The sequence below is a fragment of the Sapajus apella genome, unplaced genomic scaffold (assembly GCF_009761245.1).
Source record: "Sapajus apella isolate SASKATOON/1434 unplaced genomic scaffold, GSC_monkey_1.0 scaffold11, whole genome shotgun sequence".
Lineage (NCBI taxonomy): Eukaryota > Metazoa > Chordata > Mammalia > Primates > Cebidae > Sapajus > Sapajus apella.
Window position 1 is genome coordinate 37,157,973 of NW_022436951.1, and position 21,811 is coordinate 37,179,783.

Below are 21,811 nucleotides of genomic sequence, written 5' to 3' on the forward strand. Positions count from 1 at the left end.
TTGCTGCCTCTGCTGATGGCCCCTCCAGGCACCACTGAGCAATAATAGTGCCTCATGGGGGAAAGAGAATAGGTTTTTCTTTTCATGAATGCAGGAGAGGTAAATGGCAAGAGGGAGCGAGCAGCTATCTTCCCACAGGAGCTTCCAGGCAAGTGGATTTATGGTCCTTGTGCAGAGTCAAGGAGTGGCTGTCAGGCAGGGAAGGGCTTGGCCTTGCCTATGGACCCTGGACATGATTCTCTTTAAGGGGACGAGCACTAGAGGCAAGTTTCAGGGATGCCCCAGATGACCCTGTCCTCATGGTGGAAGTCAGAAAGCAAACACAGGGACCAGGGCACACAACTTGTGTAAGTGAGGGAAGAGGCAGGAAGATGACTTGGAGGGAAGGGTGCAGCGCCTGGGATTGTTGAAGCTCTTGGAAGGGTGCTGGGAGAAGTGGAACACCAAGGAGAGGGCACAGAGAGGGCTCAGGGGGGTGTAGGGGGGCCTCAGGGCAGCCTGGCCTCCTGCCTTGGGGAGCCGACTCCGCTGGCAAACAGGCCCTAGGAGCCTCTGAACCTGTCCTGTGTGATGCAGAAGTGAGAACAGCAGGCTGAGAAAGGGCCTGTGCTGAGCCCCTGGTCCAGGCTCACACATGCTGTTCAGGATGCAGACAGCAGACAACATCCTGAACTGGGATCCTCGCTGGGTCCCAGTTACTGCTGGTTAGATTTAACCCTGGGGAAAGGGGCATAATGGTGATTTTATGTGGCAATGTGGCTGGGCTGTTTGGTCAAACAGTAGATACGGTTGTGAAGATATTTTTATAGAAGCACTTAACATTTCAATTAATTGACTGTAAGCAGAGGACCGTCCATAATATGGGTGAGCCTCATCCAATCAGATGAAAGCTTTAAGAGCAAAGACTGAGAAGCAGCGATTCTGCCTCAAGACAGCAACATAGAAACTCTGCCTGGCAGCAGTAAATAGCTTTCCAACCAAAAAGAGCCCAGGACCAGATGGATTCACAGATGAATTCTACCAGAGGCACAAAGAGGAGCTGGCACCATTTCTACTGTAACTATTCCAAAGAACTGAAAAGGAGGGACTCCTTTCTAACTCATTTTATGAGGCCAGCATCATCCTGATACAAAAACCTCACAAAGACACAACAACAAAAAAGAAAACTTCAGATCTATATCCTTGATGAACACCGATGCAAAAATCCTCAATAAAATACTGGCAAACTGAATCAAAAAGTTTGTCCACCATGATCAAGTTGGCTTCATCCCTGCAATGCCAGTTTGATTCAACATTCACAAATCAATAAATGTGATTCATCGCGTAAACAGACTAACGACAAAAACCATATGATTTATCTCAACAGATGCAGAAAAGGCTTTCAATAAAATTCAACACCGCTTCATGTTAAAAACTCTCAATAAACTAGGTTTTGAAGGAAGAACATACCTCAAAATAATAAGACCCATATATGACAAACCCACAGCAAATATCATAGTGAATGGGCAAAGCTTGAAGCATTGCCCTTGAAAACTGGCACAATAAAAGGATGCCCTCTCTTATCACTCCTATTCAGCCTAGTACTGAAGTTCTCTGGCCAGGATAATCAGGCAAGAGAAAGAAATAAGGAGTATTCAAATAGGAAGAAAGGAAGTCAAATTATCTGTGTTTGCAGATGAATTCTGACCAAAATAATCAGGCAAGAGAAAGAAATAAAGGCTATTCAAATAGGAAGAGAGGAAGTCAAACTACCTGTGTTTGCAGATGACACGATCCTATATCTAGAAAACCCCATTGCCTCAGCCCAAAACTTCTTAAGCTGATGAGCAACTTCGGCATAGTCTCAGGATACAAAATCAATGTGTAAAAATCACTAGCATTCCTATACAACAAAATGCAAGCTGAGAGCAAAATTGTGAATGAACTCTCATTCACAATTGCTACAAAAAGAATAAAATATCCAGGAATACAGATAACCAGGGAAGTGAAGGACCTGTTGAAGCAGAACTACAAACCTCTGGTCAAAGAAACCAGAGATGACACAAACCATTCCATAATCATGAGATCATGGAAATGGCCACACTGCCCAAAGCAATTTATAGATTCAATGCTATGCTCATTAAACTACCATGGACATTTGCACAGAATTAGAAAAATACTATTTTAAAATTCATATGGAACCCAAAAAGAGCTGAAATAGCCAAGCAATCATAAGCAGAAGGAGCAAAGCTGGAGACATCACGGTAGCCGACTTCAAACCATATTACAAGGCTGCAGTACCAGCATGCTGCTGGCACAAGGACAGACACATAGATCAACAGAACAAATAAAGAATGTAGAAATAAGATCACACTCCTGCAATCACCTGATCTTTGACAAACCTGACAAAAATGAGTGATGAGGAAAGGAGTCCCTATTTAATAAATGGCGTTGAGAGAACTGGCTAGCCATATGCAGAAAATTGAAACTGGGCCCCTTCCTTACACCATATACAAAAATCAACTAAGATGGATTAAAGACTTAAGTGTAACTCCCTAAACTATAAAAACCCTAGAAGAAAATCCAGGCATTACCATTCAGGACATAGGCACGGGCAATTGTAACAAAAGCAAAAATTGACAAATGGCATCTAATTAAAAGCTTCTGCACAGCAAAAGAAACTATCATCAGAGTGAACAGACAACCTAAGAACGGGAAAAAAACTTTTGCAATATATTCATCTGACAAAGGTCTAATATCCAGCATTTACAAAGAAAAAATTTAAAAAAAAAAAAAAAAAAAAAAACCTCATTAAAAAGTGGGCAAAGCACATGATTAGACACTTCTCAAAAGAAGACATACATGTGGCCAAAAAACAAATGAAGAAAAGCTCAGCATCACCGATCATTAGAGAAATTCAAATCAAAACCACAGTGAGATGCCATCTCATACCAGTCAGAATAGCTATTATTAAAAAAAAAGTGAAAAAAAACAACAGATGCTAGCAAGGTTGTGGAGAAGAAGGAACACTTTGTACACTGGGAGGCTGAGGCAGGCGGATCACAAGGTTAGGAGATTGAGACCATCCTGGCTAACACAGTGAAACCCTGTCTCTACTAAAAACATAAAAACTTAGCCAGGTGTGGTGGTGGGAGCCTGTAATCCCAGCCACTTGGGAGGCTGAGGCAGGAAAATCGCTCGAACTTGGGAGACGGATGTTGCAGTGAGCCGAGACGGCAGCACTGTACTCCAGCCTGGGTGACAGAGCGAGACTCTGTCTCAAAACAACAACAACACCAACGACAAAATCCCTAGGTGATGGGCTGATCTGTGCAGCAAACCACCATGACACACATTGACCTATGTAACAAACTTGCACATCCTGAACATGTGCCTCTGAACTTAAAATAAAAGTTGGAAAGGAAGGAAGGAAGGAAGGAAGGAAGGAAGGAAGGAAGGCAGGAAGAAAGAAATGAAGGAATGAAGGAGGGAGGGAGGGAGGGAAGGAAGGAAGGAGGAAAGAAGGAAGGAGGAAGAAAGGAAGGAAGGAAGGAAGAAAGAAAGGAAAGAAAGAAAGGAAACCCTGCTTGAGCTGCCAGGCTACTGTTCTGTGGAATTCAAACCAGAGGCTATAGCATCAGCTTTTACGGTATCTCCAACCTGCTGGCCTGCCCTACAGATTCCAAAACTGTCGGCCTCCACAATCCTGAGAGTCAATTTCTTAAAACAATTTACTCCCCACCTCCCATCCCACCAACGCTTTATATGTCCTCTTGGTTCTGCTTCTCTAAAGAAGCCTGACTAATACAAGCTGGGGTGGCAGGGGGAGTTCCCGCCTCGTTTTAATCAAATGCAGCCGGAAGCCACCATCACCACTGCCACCACCTCCCCTGCAGCCTCCTCCGCACTCAGGGGGGCACTTTCTTCTGGACCACTTCTGGTTTTCTCCTACAGTCTAGAGCTCCATTTCTTCCACTTTGAAATCTGTTTCCTAGTATCTTTGCCCCATCCTTCGGTTTCAGAAGCAAACCTTGTGAAGAATCATGAGATAGTTCGGAAGCACATTGTACCATATAAACTTTATTATAAAACTTCAGCAAATATAAATATCCAGGTGCCCCTTCAGAATGGAGCCACAGCGCCGGAGAGGAGAGCAGTGGCGCTGAGGATGGCGGGGAGGGCGCCGGAGACAGCAGGCAGATTCCCACCGGGACACCCACGGCCTCGCTTCCCACCTGGCATTATAGAAATGGCCAGACTCACAGAAGAAAAAAAGGTTAAAATCTCAGAACACACAGAAACAAAACACAGGCTTCTAAGTGATTATCGCATCGGCTGTGTGGCTGACGTCTGCTGTAGTAGAACCACAACTCTTCTCAGGACGGCAGGGTTTTGATGTCACCTATGCTTCCGATCTGTCATTTACAAAGAAAAGCATGAAGAGGTGGGTTTTCAAAAGGACACTCACTTGCAAATAACTGAGAAAGGTAAAACATAAAATATAAAACGTCTCTCCTTCAATGCATGAAGCTGAAAGAGATGGGAGCACCTTAGCAGGGATTTCATTTTTCCCATTTCCATAGGCAAAGTCCCAAATCAGAATGCAGTCCCCTGGCCAGTGACCCTAGAGATGACACTGGCTCTGGTGGTGGCTCCAGGTCCCTGGTAAGAGATGCTTGGGAGGAGAAGGAGGAGCTGGGCAGCCTCCTGGAGCTCCCCAGCCCTCCACTCAGGACGTTGGTCACTCCTGATGGTCCAAGGGGCCCTCCCCGATGGGAGTGGAGGCTGGTAAACATGGTGGCAGATATTTTGCATGTTTTCCTTATTTTACAGCCTTTTCTTCTTTTTACAAGGCACCATACATTTAGCAAGTTCAGCCCCGCCTGTCTGTTTGACCTGATTTAGCTGTTATACAAGCAAGGGTGACTGCTGCCTCTCCCATTGTGGAGCTTGCCTTCTGCCTCACATGCCACAACTCTGCCTGGCAGGGTGCCACATTTCAGCCTAACAGGAGAGGTTGTGCACATGGGGGCACAGGTCTGCATCCAGGCTCACAGTGAAACATACACACATACACTCGTGGTCAAAGAGCCCTAACACAGTTTTCTTCTTTCGGCTTTGATCTTCCTTGGGTGTATTCTGAGTCAATTGCACAGCTCACTGGGGGAAATTCCTCTGCCATTCAGGCACTTTCTCTGCTGTGGAAAGCTGTCTTGACTCACAGATTGGACTTGGAGCAAGACTTGCAGCACTGCCTGCCGTAGAACTTGTGGCTGCACATTCCGTGCTGGGGCACCAGGTAGCACCAGTGAAAGTAGTCTTTGCAGAAGGCATCTGAAAAGGAGCAGAGCCGCATTACTCAGTGATCCTGAGTGCACTGACTCACGCTGCCAGCTAATAGCTCTGTTTGGCAAATAAAAAAGTTTGTCGCGCTCCACAGCTGCAGCACGAAGGCAGCCCCCAGGTCTAATGGTGGCCCCATGGAAACGATTATTTCCTCAAGACCCTGAAATTTTCCTCTTGTGCTGAACCTACTCACTCAACCACACACATCTACCCATTGGAGCCTCTGTTGGCTGAAGTTCAATTGTCCAATTCTCTGGTTGAGCCAAAACACTCGCCTTCCTTGAGAGACATTCTCTCTCAGAATAGCCTTAACGGGTGGCCATCTGTCTCTGCAATGCTGGGGGAGTTTGTGTTTGCACAGGAATGGCATTTAGAGAGCACCCAATGAATAAGGGAGGCTTCTGTTTAACTTAGGGAGAAAGCTGCTTTAGTTAAGATTGCTTTCTTTAAATACAGTGAATAGCACTGACATAGGAAAGAAGTCATGCTGATGTCATGACCATCTATGTTGTCCTGGGGTGTCATGAGAGGCAGCAGGGCTGCTCTGTGGGGCATTTCATTGTAAAACTGAAGAAGATGCACAGAGAGAAAAAGTAGATCAGATGCAGGACCCTAACTCCAGGCCCTCCAAGGAACGGCTCTGGAAACCTGACATTCCAGCCCAATGCCCAGGTCATGCTGAGGGGCCCCAGGCACTCACCCTTCTTCTCTGCAATGGGGCAGAAGTGAGTGTTGCAGGCCAGGGAGGCCGAAGGCTTCTGGTGCAGGAGGCAGCCCGAGGCCGGCTGACCCCCCGCGAGGCACTGCACGGACCGCGTCTGAACACCACCCCCACAGCTGGCTGTGCACTGTGAGAGCAACACATACATGTCACCATGGCCCCAGGATCCCAGGCACCTGGTCAACCTCCATGTGCCCGCATTTTTTTTTTTTTTTTTTTTTTGAGGCAGAGTTTTGCTCTTGTTGTCCAGGCTGGAGTGCAAAGGCATGATCTCGGCTCACCGCAACCTCCACCTCCCAAGTTTAAGAGATTCTCCTGCCTCAGTCTCCTGAGTAGCTGGGATTACAGGTGCCAGCCACCATGCCCACCTAATGTTTTGTATTTTTAGTAGAAATGGGGTTTCACTATGTTGGCCAGGCTGGTCTCGAACTCCTGACCTCAGGCGATCCACCCACCTTGGCCTCCCAAAGTTTTGGGGTTACAGGCTTGAACCACTGCCCCTGGCCGTACCCGCCTTTTTAAGAGGATGGCTGCTGCAGACCAGTGAGGGAAGAGTGACATCAGCCCGGAAGAGAGCCTTGAAGAGGCAGGTGGAGTTATAGTTGGCCACAATGTGTGCGAGCACAGTCCCTGCTCACCTTTTCCAGAACCAAGCACCAGGCATGCCCCAGGCCAGGCCTCTAGCTGAGCATTCTAAACCAGGCAGGTGACATGGCTCCTGCGTCCCTTCCTGTTGCTCCTGTCTTTCACTCAGACAACCTTGGTGGTGACAGGATTGCTCAGGCTGGGATTTGAACTGCTACAGTTAAATGCTACAGTCTCAACAGAGGGCTCCCCGTCTCGGGCTTTTTGGGGGCTGAGTTCACTTTTATAAAAGTAAGTATACTGCTGGGTGTGGTGGCTCATGCCTGTAATCCCAGCACTTTGGGAGGCTGAAGCAGGTGGATCACCTGAGGTAGGAGTTCGAGAACAGCCTGGCCAACATGGTGAAACCCCATCTCTACTAAAAATATTTAAAAAATTAGCTGGGCGTGGTGGCGGGTACCTGTAATCCTAGCTACTCAGGAGGCTGAGGCAGGAGACTCGCCTGAACCCTGGAAGTAGAAGTTGCAGTGAGCCGGGATTGTGCCATTACACTCTAGCCTGGGCAACAAGAGCAAAATTTCATCTCAAAAAAAAAAACACAAAAAAACCAGTATACTGATTACAAAAGCTGATATTCATGGATTGGCATATTATCTCTTCAAATTACAGGCAATGAGGAAGAACAAACTTAGATCCACCCTGCCAATCAAGTTACCTAGAGGTTATCCTCCTGATTGAAAACCATGAAAAGACTTAACATTTTGGTTTCTATTTATGGCATTTCAGAGCACACGATTGCTGATGTTACCAGCCAGGGACCGGCACAAAGTTTCTTACTTACGTGGGCTGGGTTCTTTCCTAACCCTTGTCCCCAGGGCCAGCCCTCGTCACTGCTGGTTGGGGTAACCCCTCATTTCCTCTTACCTTTACACTTGAAAGCACCACCCCCTCCACCAGGACCAGTGGATGTAGTCTCTCCTCTCTACAACTGTGGGTGGCTGACCAACATTAACTTAGGGTATGGACAGGAGAATTGCCTGGAAGTCTAGAGTATTCTTGGGTGTCACTGATGGTTGCGTGGCCACAGGGAAATGGGTACATATCTGGGGATACCAGGATTGCTCTCTGAGCCTAGCATGAGAGAAGCAGTTCACTTTAGGGAAGGCCCTTGCCAAGCCGTCCTTTCTGGTGGTCCACAAAGGAGAAGATTGACAAGCCAATCTTCACAGTGGCACCATCATCCACATTTCCAGGCCCCCGATGCATGAGGGTAGGCACTGCCAGCTGCTGGGGCTCATTTTCCTAAGGTGTTGGCATTCTACTGAGGCCCCCTGCCGCCAGCACTCAGAGTATCAACACCACAGGGAGAGACAGAGGAGGAAGGGAGTGAGCTTGGTTAGATCATTTTTCATGAGCCGGCCTGGTGCACATGACGCAGAACATGAGCGGGACCCATCTGAGATCAACCACCGCAAAGAAATCAGGGGATAGGCAACTAAAGAGACGGAGACACTGGTATCTGTGATTGAGTCATTTGAAAAATAAACTACCCACTGTCTAGGCTAAATCATGTAAATTGTGCACAAATGAGGTTAGGGGCTGGAATACATTGACAATGTAAGCGATTAAAGGAGAATCTGCAAGAAGATTGAGTCAGATAATGATTTGGAAGTCCTGGCGCATGGTGAGTGAACAAAACAACAAAATTTTGCTTTAAAATGCAAGGATCACACTGTGAAAAATGGGCCATGCCTGACTCCCTTTGCTACCCCAAACTTACAAGAAACTATGTCAGAGCCCGTTCCAGTAAGTGAAGGCATCAGGCCTGGGGCTGGTTCTCCACAGCCCAAACCAGCCCGCAGGTGAACAGCAAGGGACTGAACCTTCTCTTCCACCTTCCTGGGACCTCCTGCAATCAGAGCTTTGCACAGTGACTTGAATCACGGGGCATGGGACTCAGTGATGGTGCAAGTTGAACATCTTCATCTACCCATTGAGAGCAGAAAAGCTGAAGATACAGATGGCCCTGAAAGTTACAAGCTGAAGTTATTTGTTCTGGATTTTTCCTTCTTGAATGAAGAGTGGCTGAGCCCCTGAGTAAGTGTCTGGAACATATCTGGGAGACTTACTCCCTTTGCTTAAAACCCAGTTTTAACAAAAGTTGTCAATAATTCAGTTTTAATATATGGCTCTGGAAGCTAGAAATAAATAATGTGGGGAGATTCATGTTTGATTTCAGAATTATCAGGGTTGCAAGGATGGAGCCAGGTGTGGCCCATCTCATGTTACATCTTTCTGAACATCCCACAGAACCACGTTTCTGACTCTGTTCTCTGCTGTCTGCATTCCAGATGCCCTCTTAGCTCACACAGCATGCCCAGAACCCTGAGGCTGTGGTCACCCTGCTGAGACAGCAGTTCACAGAGCTCTTTGGTCATATCTACAGCCGTCAGTGTCCACAACATCTTTCATTTCTTGGGTTAGATTTCTTTCATGACAAGCAGTTCAGACAGAATTACATTCTTGCTCAAGATATACCTCAATCAGAAATCAAGAGATCTCACCACTTTTTTTTTTGATATCATTTAAACAGTTCCAAAATAAGGAAATGTGGTTTGATTCATTTTTGTCACTTATTCACTTATTCAGCAGATTTTAATCATTGATATGGTTTGGCTGTGACCCCACCCAAATCTCATCTTGAACTGTAGTTCCCATAATCCCCATGTGTCATAATCCCATAATCCCCAAGTCACCAGGTGGGAGGTAATTGAATCATGGAGGTGGTTACCCCCATGCTGTTCTCGTGATATTGAGTGAGTTCTCACAAGATCTGATGGTTTTATAAGGGGCTTTTCCTCCTTTCCTCAGCATTTCTCCTTGCTGCTGCCATGCGAAGAAGGACGTGTTTGCTTCCCCTTCCACCATGACTGTAAGTTTCCTGAGGCCTCCCCAGCCATGCTGAACTGTGAGTCAATTAAACCTCTTTCCTTTATGAATTACCCAGTCTCGGGTGTGTCTTTGTCGCAGCGTGAGAATGGACTAACTCAATCACCCACCTTCCCAGTATGAGGCACTGTTCTAGGCCCTTGATATAAGTGACGAACACAAGCAATTAGGCCCTGAGCCTTAGGACAGCTGCAAAACCGCGATGTTCATGGTGAGAACCTTGGCCCAGCTGCAGGGGCCTGCGTGGGAAAACTTGTTAGCAGGGCCGACTCTCAGCGTCCCTGCCTCTGATGCTCACAGCATCAGAATCTGCGCCATTCCCAGGTGATTCCTACACACACAAAGTGTGAGAAGCACCAGTCCAGAGAGTTTTACAATTCCTCATGGAAAAAAATTCATGGGGAAAGAAGCTTCCACATTTCTCAAAATTTGCATTTCTTCATGTAAAATGAAAGAACATTTTGAAAATATTTTGAATGGCTAAAGATGGTGATATACTAGGAGACAGAAAAGAAGAAACCCGAAAACATTTATTCACTTTTCATTTCAGGAAGAAAAAACTGCAAATGTTTCCTCAGTCTCACAAATACAGTAGCTTAAAACTCAGCACAACTGTTTAGAATTCACCTTCCAGACATCCTTTGGACCTGAGACTTCCAAACAGATGGATCCTAAAAATTACCTGGAGCCTTGACAATCACACAGACTCCTGGGTGACCGCAGAGGAGCTGGGGTCTGGGAGCAACCAGGAGGCTGCAGTCCGACAGGCGTGGTGAGTAAGTCATACAACACAGCACCTTTGGGAAACACACTAAAAGGTGGAAGCGAGGCCTGGGATTTGGAAATGGATGTCAGTGCTTAGAGCTTCCTCCTCCACCTTTATGGGATCCAACCAGAGCATCCTACCAATGGCACAGAGAAAGGGGACACCCTGCTGTGCTGTGCCATGGTGGTGACGGGCACCTGGACCTCCTACCTATCCACTGTCTGAGCCAGCTGTCCAAATCCCCTTGATGGTAGCTCCACCCCCAGATTAGTGGCTCTCCAATTTGAATGTGCATTAGAATCACCGGGAGGACTTATTAAAACAGACCGACTGCAGGACTCCACCGCAAAGGGCTCCAGCTTGAGGTGGTCTGGGTGGTGCCCGAGAGCCTGTAGGTCTAACTGTGATGCTGCTGCTGCGCTGCAGGTGGGGGCCACACTAGAAGAACCACCGCCCCAGGTTTGCAGAATTATGTTGGCAAATGCCTTTCTGCCTTCTCTTATTTTCAGAATTGACTTCAACCACATCTTTATCTAACAAAAGTGATGCAGACAGCCCACGTGTGGGCTGACTGTAGACATTAGAGACAGAGACTCCTTTCCCCTCACTCTGGACAGATGGCTCCCCACCCTGCCCCCGCCCCGTCACAGCCTGCAGAGGACCCCATGACCCCAGTCCTACAGAGCTCTGTCCTGTGGTAGACCCCTCTTCTGTGCACAGAGCAGTTCTGCCCCATCTATGAGGACCTGTCTTCGAGGCTGGCCTCTCCTCCAGCTGTGAAAACTCCCAAGGGGCAGGGGAGGATAAGCCTTGGCAGACATCCTATCTGAATGGCTGGGGTTGATTCAACCCACATGGGGGCATGGAGCAGTGTGGCACAGAAGCATCCCAGGCTCCCACGAGCCATCCTCGGGCTGGTCATCCCATAGCCAGTCAATCTTCCAGTGTAAGCCTCTGGGTCTGCCTCCCTGACAGTGGGAGCAGCCGTGCCCGGCTGTCTACCTGGGGCCTGATGCCAGTCCCCGGTGAGCTCAGGGGCTCTTGCCAAGACACTGTCCGATTTGGGAAACTGGGTGAAGGAAAGCATCAACGCAGTGTCCAGGGGATAGTTCTCCCCAAGGTCCCACAGCTGGGCCTTTTTGTCATCCTAGGATTCAGTGACTTCCTCAAGAAGACAGCAGCTTCGTCTTCACCTGAAGACCACCTTGCTGACTTTCGCGCTCTGAGAGAAGCTCAGCAGACAGCATTAGACAGACAGCAGACAGATAGCTCCACCCCCTTCCACAAGTCTAACCCGAGACACGGACTCTGCGCCCCGTTTCCAGAATGCTGAAGGACTAGAAAACCTCTCCCTCCTGATCTTCCATATTCTCCTGTCTCAGTGGCAGTCTCCATGCTTTTAGAGAGTTCAGCTGCTCATGTACGAGAGGCGAACCACACAACTACAATGAACACTACAGAAGAATGGGAAAAATCAATCATTACTCTTAGTCCTTAGTAAAACAAAGGAGATGCATTTTGTATTAGAACGTTTACCTCTAGTGCGTTTTTTGATTACAGCAATTTCTCCTTGTTATGTCACTGCTGTTCACGGACAGGAGCTGGGGGGACCTGAGACTGCTGTCTCCATCCGGCGGAAGCTCCGGTGACCTCTCCATCATGCTCAGGGCACAGCTCATCTCCCAGACAAAGGGGACAGCAAATAAACAAGTACAGGCCAATTCCTGGAGGCCACAGGCTTGACACACTCATTTTCTAGCTGTGAAGTCTCTCCTGAGAGGCCTGCTCTAAGGCCCTCTCTATAGTCGCCTTCTTCCTGAGGGCCTTGGTGTGCTCTCTCTCTTCCAGTCTATAGCTTCTGCCCTGTAGCTTTCCCAGTATGCTAGGACCAAATATCCACGCTCATTTCAGGACGGTATGGCACAGACCTCAATGGTCTTCCTTACAGAAACCTGTGCTGTCCACATAACCGAGATCGTGGATTCCTGTACAAATCCCACTGGTTACAAATACCAGCTCCCTCAACCTCCGGAGGTGCGTATGGTGACCTTCTCCATCCGGCAGCAGGCCGGTTCTTGTTTTTCTGGGCACAACCTAATTTTGGAAGATGATGAGAGCAGATTTCGCATGGACTTCTCAGAGGCGGGAGGCTAGACCAGGCTTCAGGGCAACAGTCTGTGATGGGCTGCCCAGCGCTCCCCCAGTCCTCCTCGGGTGAGCTCTCTGCGCACTCTGTGCGTGTGACACATGCATGTGCACGTGTGCACTGGGTGCAGCATGCAGTCTTAATTGCCATGGTGGAAAATCAAATTCATGGTCTCTGACATGGCTGCTAACCCTCAGTGCCCGTGAGTTTCCAAGTCAGCTTTGTGCACTGTCCTAGTCACAAATTGCCCAAACTGTGGGGAGCCCCAGAATGAGCCGGGGCCCCCACACTGCCCAGCGTGGAGGGCACATCCCATCCCTGCCTGTGGGGTCAGTGTCCAACAGGTGATTGCACACATGCCATTCCCAGACCAAATGAGCGTGGGAACACCCTGACACTAAGTCCAAATGACTGCAGTGATTGAAATCAGTCCCACGCTGCCCTGCACCAGGAAATGTGAACATAAGCAAAACATTTCAATCAACAGAAGTCCTGCAGACCAAATAATAGGAGCACCGATCTTCAGACTGTCACAAGAATAAACCTGTCTGGTGGCAAAGTTCAGCCAGGCCTGGGACATTCATTATCATCTGACAATTTCCCACAGTGTGAGGGCAGAGACTTGGGCATAAGTGTTATGGTAAACACGGCCCTTTCAGCCATTACCACCCCCCAGGGAAAGTGACAACCTCAGAACAAAGCAGAGGAATCACGGTGGATAAAAACTTTAGCCAGCTTATGGTAAAAATGACTTAGACAAACACACTGAATATCTCAGACCAGCAACAGCTATTAAAGACGCACTTTAGGTTCTGGATGTATTTTAGGGTATCAGTTAAATAATGATGAACCTTGTTTTCCACTTTCTAAATTTGCCTGAAGTCTGCAGTAAGCAGGGGGCTGGGGAATGCTGGCTTGGCTGCCAGAGGACAGGGGTCAGTTTCAGGACCCTCAGTTTCCTCTCTTAGTCCCTGACCCACACTTCTCATAGAGAAGGCAAATAATCTGCCTGAGAAATGGCTCTGCTCAGCTGCCCAGCTCACTTGCTGCTTCACCTGGCTCAAAAGACAGCAGACCCAGAAGAAACTGAAAGGAAGGGGGCCGGGTGCAGTGTCTCATGCCTGGAATTCCAGCACTCTGGGAGGCCCAGGTGGGCAAAGCACCTGAGGTCAGGAGTTCGAGACCAGCCTGGCCAACATAGCACAACCTGGTCTCTGCTAAAACTACAACAATTAGCCGGGAGTGGTGGTGCACACCTGTAATCCCAGCTACTTGGGAGGCTAAGGTAGGAGAATCACTTAAACCTGGAAGGAGGAGGTTGCAGTGAACTGAGATTGCACCACTGACTCCAGCTTGAATAAGAGTGAAATTCTGTCTCAAAATGAAAAAAAAAAGAGAGAGAAAATAAAAGGAGATCCTGGTCAAAGTTTGTAGCTACTGGTATATTTTGTCCATTTAAAAAAAGACATGCTTGCAAAGGACATAGTTTGAATGCCCCCTGCTCCAATAATTTAATTTCAATTATTTATTTCTAGTTGGAATACGTCTATGAAAAAGCCACACCTGGTTTGGAGGTAACAGGAAGCAGAAGAGGAACTGGCACGCAGCTCGGCGTAGCACACAGAGCTGGGGAGATACCTCCTCCCCGGTTTCCTTTTGCAGAGCTCAGGGACTGGGACCAAGAATTACGTGGAGAACTACAGAAAAGCAGCTGCGGCCAGGCTCGGATGCTACGGTTTCAAAGAAGCGGACTGAGACACGGCAGCCCTGTCTCACACACGCACACCCGGAGCTCCAGCGAGCGGAATGAAGTGGTGGTGTCATTTGGAGGGGATTTTGAACTGGTTTTACCTTAGTAAAATTTTAGCTAATGCTGAAAAAAAGATTCCAGGGTGGATTGAATTGATTCAAATAAATATTTGTTTGTTTCCTTTAGATTTAGATAAAACAATAAAAATGTGTGATTTTTTTTTTTTTTTTTGCCCACGTCAAACTCACCTGGCTCATTGCAGCTTCCCATGCAGGGCTGGGCTTAAGTTGGCGAATGCTGATTTGGGGTCTTGGTGGGTGGGGGGTGTGAGTGAAGGTAGAGGGCTGCAGAGCTGGGGCTACCCCGGTTCGGGGGGTGTCAGGAAGGCCAAGAGAGGAAGAGCCAGCAAGTCCGGCACTTCTCAATGTCCTGGCCACAGGAGCTGCGAGGCAGTGGGCCCTGAGGTCTTGATTCTGTGTCTCTTGCTTGACACAGGAGAAGTCCAAGCGCCGGCAGTAGCCTCAGGCATTCAGTGAGACCCAGCCCCAGCTGCTCACATGCCCCTGGTCCTCACAGCTCTGGGCTAGGGATCTGCAGCATATGAAGTGACAGAGGACACTGGCCTTCGGGCAGCTGACCCTCTCTGGGTCAGAAACAGATGAAACGAGACAAGGACACAAATAACACCCATGTCAGTTCCCTGGGGCCGCTGTGATGATTGCGACAAACTAGGGGCTCGAAACAACAGAAGGTTAGTCTTTCACAGTTCAGGGTGCCAGAAATCCAAAATCACGGTCTGAGCAGCTGAGGTGCTTCCTCCTGGAGGTTGAGGGAGAACCCATCATGCCTGTTCCAGAATCTGGTGGTGCCACAGTCCTCGGTGTTCTTTGCCATATGCCCCCCTCTCCGATCTCTGCCTCTGCCGTCCGTCATGCAGCCAGTGCCACCCACCACTTGCCCCCCATGTGAGAAGCCTGTGTCTTCCCATGGTCTTCTCACGAGGACAGCCAGTCCTTGGGTTTAGCGCTCGCTCTAACCCGGGATGATGTCAGCCCAGGTAACTACACGTGCATCTATTTCCAGTAAGGCTACACTCTGAGGTCCCAGGTGGACACGAGTTTTGGAGACATTACTCAGCTCAGGACACTGCCAATGAGACACAGTGTGGGGTCCCTCTCCAGAGGAGAGATGACTGGTGGTGGGCTGGAAGCGGCCACAGAAAAGGGACTTGGGGGCTAGAAAGGATGAGAGATGGGCTGTGCAGTGTGGGTGGGGTCCTACGAGGTAGAGGATTGGGGACACGAGAGGAGAGACTCAGGCTTGGGGAGAGCTGGTCACAGCCAGAGACCAGTGGCTCTCTCTGACCAAGCACTGGGAGGACTCTTGGTTGCTGAGCTTAGCCTCCCTTGTTCACTCCTTGACCATGGCTGCCCAACAGGTACCTGCACTGATTTCTGTTCCAGGACAGGGTGTGCAGGCAGGGAGCCCTCTGCCTGTGGAGCGGCCTGTGGTGGGCTTGGCCTCATGGGCAGGTTGGTCTTAAGAATTCTTCAATCCTTAAAAACTCAACCAAATTGATTACTAGGGGACCTGGCCACCTGACTGGGACATGAACTGTGATGACTATGAGCTCATCTGGACACATTTTGTTTACTTTCTCTGGCAGCGCCCATCCCTCTTCTGAACACACACACACACACACCCCACACACATACACGAGAGCATGGCCTGGATCTCTAAACCCACATGTCACTCTCCAGCCTACCCCAAACCAGCCATGCACTTGGGTGTGTCTGTTTCCACATGCATCATGGGTCAGCAGCCAGGAAGCATACGGTTGGCCAATGAGGGTCACCTTTGGCTTTTAAAGATGACACTGTCACAAACAGGTCCCTCCACAGATACACAGTATCCATGGGCAATGAAAGCAAAAGGCCAAGACACGTGTGTGCTTTGATGGTCCATGCTGCAGGAGGAAAGTTCTCCAAAGACGAAATATTGGCAGCTGCCAGGACTCGCTCATTGAATTTGCTTTTCCTTTAAAATCCACCATGCAGGGGACCATCCAAGATGGCTGTTTAGGAACAGCTCAGGATTGCAGCTCCCAGTGAAAGTGCAGAGGGTGAGTGGACGCCGTGTTTTTATTGCCCACAGACTAGGAAATTTCTGGGCGGAGGTGCTCCACGGTCGCCAGCGCTGCTGTGCCGGCCGGCGCCGCTGCTTTGCCCCGCGCGGCTGCTTTGTCCCGCGCGGCTGCTTTGTCAGCGCCACGGAGCCGCGGTTCTCCGTACAAAATACACCGGTCCGGGGGCCCTTTTGGCTGGCGATTGGAGCCACAGGAAGTCGCCCGTACGCCAGCTCAAAAAGGGGACTGAGTAGAGAACCAGGACAGTAGATTCCAGGGAAAAAAAACAAAAAAAAGTGCCACAAACCTCAGTGCCGCTGTTTAAGCCAGCGCAGTGAGTGGCCGCCGGGGAAAACAAACAGACCCCGGCGCCTCTTCAACAGGTGACTGGAACACCAACTTAAAAAAGGCTCTGAGGCAGGGAGCCAGGCGATCAGGCTCGGCTGGTCCCACCCCCACAAAAGAACAGCAACCAGAAACTCTGGATTGAGAGTTTCACAGCAAGCGCAGCTGAACCCGGGATGGTCCAGCTCTGTGGGGGAGGGGCGTCTGCCATTACCGAGGCAGCCCGCCGTTGCCAAGGCAACCCGCCATTGCCAAGGCAACCCGCCACAGCAGAGACTCCGACTCAACAGAGGCGGGCCACCATCCCCAAAGCAGTTCTAACTACACCCATACAAACAGGACTGCAGGGAAGTTCACTCAGCAACTGGGCGGAGCCCACAGCAGCTCAGCAAAGCTGCTATAGGCTGACAGTGACTAGGCTGCCTCCTTGCTGGGCTGGGCAGGTCTGAAGTAGAAAAAAAAAAAAAAAGAAGGCGGCAGCATAACGGAAACTCATAAATAAAGCCCTAAATCCCTGGGACAGAGAACCTGGGAACAAAAAGCAGTTTATGAGTTCTGCTACAGCAGACCTAAAAGTACCTGCCCAGCAGCTCTGAATGAACAACAACAGAGCTCGCAGCTCACCGTTTGAGCTCCTATAAAGAAGAGACCGTCTCCTCAAGCAGCTCCCTGACCCCTATATATCCAAAAAGACACCTCATAAAAGAGAGATCAGATTGACACTAGGCGGGTATCCTTCTGGGACAAAGATAGCAGAAGAAGAAAACGGGTAACAACCCTTGCTGTTCAGCAGCTGCTGCAGGTGAACCCCAGGCAAGCAGGGCCTGGAGTGAACCTCAGCAGACCTACAGCAGAGGGGCCAGACTGTCAGAAGGAAACCAAGAAACAGAAATAACCTCATCATCAACAAACAAACCGTCAATCTGAAAGATTTGAGACCCAATCTGAAAGCCAACAACCACAAAGTCGACAGGTGGATAAATCCTTAAAGATGGGAAGAAACCAGTGCAAAAAGGATGAAAACACCCGAAACCAGAACACCTCTCCTCCTAAAAGGGATCACAACTCCTCACCAGCAAGGGAACAAGGTTGGAGGGAGAACGAGTGTGATGAAATGACAGAATCAGACTTCAGAAGGTGGGTAGTAAGAAACTTCTGTGAACTTAAAGAACATGTTCTAACCAAATGCCAAGAAACTAAGAACCTTGAAAAAAGATTTGACGAAATGCTAACAAGAATGGACAAAATAGAAAGGAATATAAGTGAATTGATGAAGCTGAAAAACGCAACATGAGAACTTTGTGAAGCATGCACAAGTATCAACAGCCAAATTGACCAAGCAGAAGAAAGGATATCAGAGGTCGAAGATCAACTCAATGAAATAAAACGGGAAGGCAAGACTGGAGAAAAAAGGGTAAAAAGGAATGAACAAAGTCTCCAAGAAATGTGGGACTATGTGAAAAGACCTAATCTACGTTTGATAGGCGTACCCGAATGCGACGAAGAGAATGAATCCAAGCTGGAAAATACTCTTCAGGATATTATCCAGGAAAACTTCCCCAGCCTAGCAAGGCAAGCAAACATTCAAGTCCAGGAAATACAGAGAACACCACAAAGATATTCGTCAAGAAGAGCAACCCCAAGGCACATAATCGTCAGATTCACCAGGGTCGAAATGAAGGAGAAAATACTAAGGGCAGCCAGAGAGAAAGGTCGGGTTACCCATAAAGGGAAGCCCATCAGACTCACAGCAGATCTCTCAGCAGAAACCCTACAAGCCAGAAGAGAATGGGGGCCAATATTCAACATCCTTAAAGAAAAGAACTTTCAACCCAGAATCTCCTATCCAGCCAAACTAAGCTTCATAAGTGAAGGAAAAATAAAATCCTTTGGGAACATGCAAGTACTCAGAGACTTCACACCACCAGGCCAGCTCTACAAGAGCTCCTGAAAGAGGCTCTACACATATAAAGGAACAACAAGTACCAGCTCAACTAAAGGGCAAAACAGCCAGCTAGCAACAAAATGGCAGTATCAAATTCACACATAACAATATTAACCCTAAATGTAAATGGACTAAATGCACCAATCAAAAGACACAGACTGGCAAATTGGATAAAAAGACAAAACCCATCGGTGTGCTGTATACAGGAAACCCATCTCACATGCAAGGATACACAAAGGCTCAAAATAAAGGGATGGAGGAAGATTTACCAAGCAAATGGAGAGCAAAAAAAAGCAGGAGTTGCAATTCTCATCTCTGATAAATTAGACTTTAAAGCAACAAAGACCATAAGAGACAAAGAGGGACATTACATAATGGTAAAAGGATCAATGCAACAAGAAGAGCTAACGATCCTAAATATATACACACCCAATACAGGAGCACCCAGATATATAAGGCAAGTTCTTAATGACTTACAAAGAGACTTAGACTCCCACACAATAATAGTGGGAGACTTTAACACCCCATTGCCAACATTAGACAGATCAACCAGACAGAAAATTAACAAGGATATCCAGGACTTGAACTCAGACCTGGACCAAGCAAACCTAATAGACATTTACAGAACTCTCCACCCCAAATCCACAGAATATACATTCTTCTCAGCACCACATCACACCTACTCTAAAATTGACCACATAATTGGGAGTAAATCACTCCTCAGCAAATGCAAAAGAACGGAAATCGTAACAAACAGTCTCTCAGACCACAGTGCAATCAAGTTAGAACTCAGAATTCAAAAACTAACTCAGAACCGCACAGCTTCATGGAAACTGAACAACTTGCTCTTGAATGTTGACTGGATAAACAATGAAATGAAGGCAGAAATAAAGATGTTCTTCGAAACCAACGAGAATGAAGACACAACATACCAGAATCTCTGGGACACATTTAAAGCAGTCTCTAGAGGAAAATATATAGCAATAAGTGCCCACATGAGAAGCAAGGAGAGATCAAAAATTGACACCCTATCGTCAAAACTGAAAGAGCTAGAGGAGCAAGATCAAAAAGACTCAAAGTCTAGCAGAAGACAAGAAATAGCTAAGATCAGAGCAGAACTGAAGGAGATAGAGACACAAAAAACCTTTCAAAAAATCAATAAATCCAGGAGCTGGTTTTTTGAAAAGATCAACAAAATAGACAGACCACTAGCCAGATTAATAAAAAAGAAAAGAGAGAATAACCAAATTGATGCAATAAAAAACGATCAAGGGGATATCACCACAGATTCCACAGAAATTCAAACCATCATCAGAGATTATTACAAACAACTCTACGCACACAAACTAATAAACCTGGAAGAACTGGATAAATTCCTGGACACTTGCCTCCTGCCAAGCCTAAACCAGGAAGAAGCTGAAACCCTGAACAGACCCATAACAAGGTCTGAAGTTGAGGCAGCAATTAAGAGCTTACCATCCAAAAAAAGCCCAGGTCCAGATGGGCTCACAGCTGAATTCTACCAGACATACAAAGAGGAGCTTATACCATTTCTTCTGAAACTATTCCAAACAATACAAAAAGAGGGAATTCTTCCCAAATCATTTTATGACACTAACATCATCCTGATTCCAAAACCCGGCAGAGACTCAACAAGAAAAGAAAACTTCAGGCCAATATCCATGATGAACATAGATGCAAAAATCTTCAATAAAATACTGACAAGCCGATTGCAACAGCACATCAAAAAGCTTATCCACCATGATCAAGTAGGCTTCATCCCGGGGATGCAAGGCTGGTTCAACATACGCAAGTCTATAAACGTAATTCACCACATAAACAGAACCAAAGACAAAAACCACATGATTATCTCAATTGATGCAGAGAAGGCCTTTGACAAAATTCAACAGCCCTTTATGCTAAAAACACTCAATAAGCTAGGTATCGATGGAACATATCTCAAAATAATAAAAGCTATTTATGACAAACCAACAGCCAATATCATACTGAATGGGCAAAAACTGGAAGCATTTCCCTTGAAATGTGGCACCAGGCAAGGATGCCCGCTCTCACCACTGCTATTCAATATAGTATTAGAAGTTCTAGCCAGAGCAATCAGGCAAGAAAAAGAAATAAAGGGTATTCAAATAGGAAAGGAGGAAGTCAAATTGTCTCTATTTGCAGACGACATGATTGCATATCTAGAAGACCCCATCGTCTCAGCCCCAAACCTCCTGAAACTGATAAGCAAGTTCAGCAAAGTCTCAGGATACAAAATCAATGTGCAAAATCACATGCATTCCTATACACCAATAACAGTCTTAAAGAGAGCCAAATCAAGAACCAACTTCCATTCACAATTGCCACAAAGAGAATAAAATACCTAGGAATACAACTAACAAGGAATGTAAAGGACCTCTTCAAGGAGAACTACAAGCCACTGCTCAACGAAATAAGAGAGGACACAAACAGATGGAGAAACATCCCATGTTCATGGTTAGGAAGAATCAATATCATGAAAATGGCCATACTGCCCAAAGTAATTTACAGATTCAATGCTATCCCCATCAAGCTACCAATGACCTTCTTTGCAGAACTGGAAAAAACCACCTTAAACTTCATAGGGAACCAAAAGACAGCCCGCATAGCCAAGTCAATTCTAAGCAAAAAGAACAAAGCGGGGGGCATCACACTACCAGACTTCAAACTATACTACAAGGCTACAGTAATCAAAACAGCATGGTACTGGTACCAAAACAGAGATATAGACCAATGGAACAGAACAGAGGTCTCGGAGGCAACACAACATATCTACAACCATCTGATCTTTGGCAAACCAGTCAAAAACAAGCAATGGGGAAAGGATTCCCTGTTCAATAAATGGTGTTGGGAAAGCTGGCTAGCCATGTGCAGAAAGCAGAAACTGGACCCCTTCCTGACACCTTACACTAAAATTAACTCCAGATGGATTAAAGACTTAAACATAAGACCTAACACCATAAAAACCCTAGAAGAAAATCTAGGCAAAACCATTCAGGACATAGGTGTAGGCAAGGACTTCATGACCAAAACACCAAAAGCATTGACAACAAAAGCCAGAATAGACAAATGGGACCTAATCAAACTCCACAGCTTCTGCACAGCAAAAGAAACA

General features: G+C 47.3%; 1 protein-coding gene across 2 annotated transcripts in view; it reads right to left on the reverse strand.

The window, feature by feature from the left end:
* Nucleotides 1-4,039: 4,039 nt before the first annotated feature.
* The window catches only part of ADAMTS16 (ADAM metallopeptidase with thrombospondin type 1 motif 16), a 195,189-nt gene continuing 177,417 nt past the window's right edge, over nt 4,040-21,811 (reverse strand). For both annotated transcript variants that reach the window (XM_032279138.1, XM_032279137.1), the window contains 2 exons: nt 6,026-6,173; nt 4,040-5,313 (listed from right to left, as the gene is read on the reverse strand). In XM_032279138.1, coding sequence (XP_032135029.1) covers nt 5,198-5,313; nt 6,026-6,173 — 264 coding nt within the window. In that variant the 3' untranslated portion in view covers nt 4,040-5,197. The remainder of the gene's footprint in view (nt 5,314-6,025; nt 6,174-21,811) is intronic.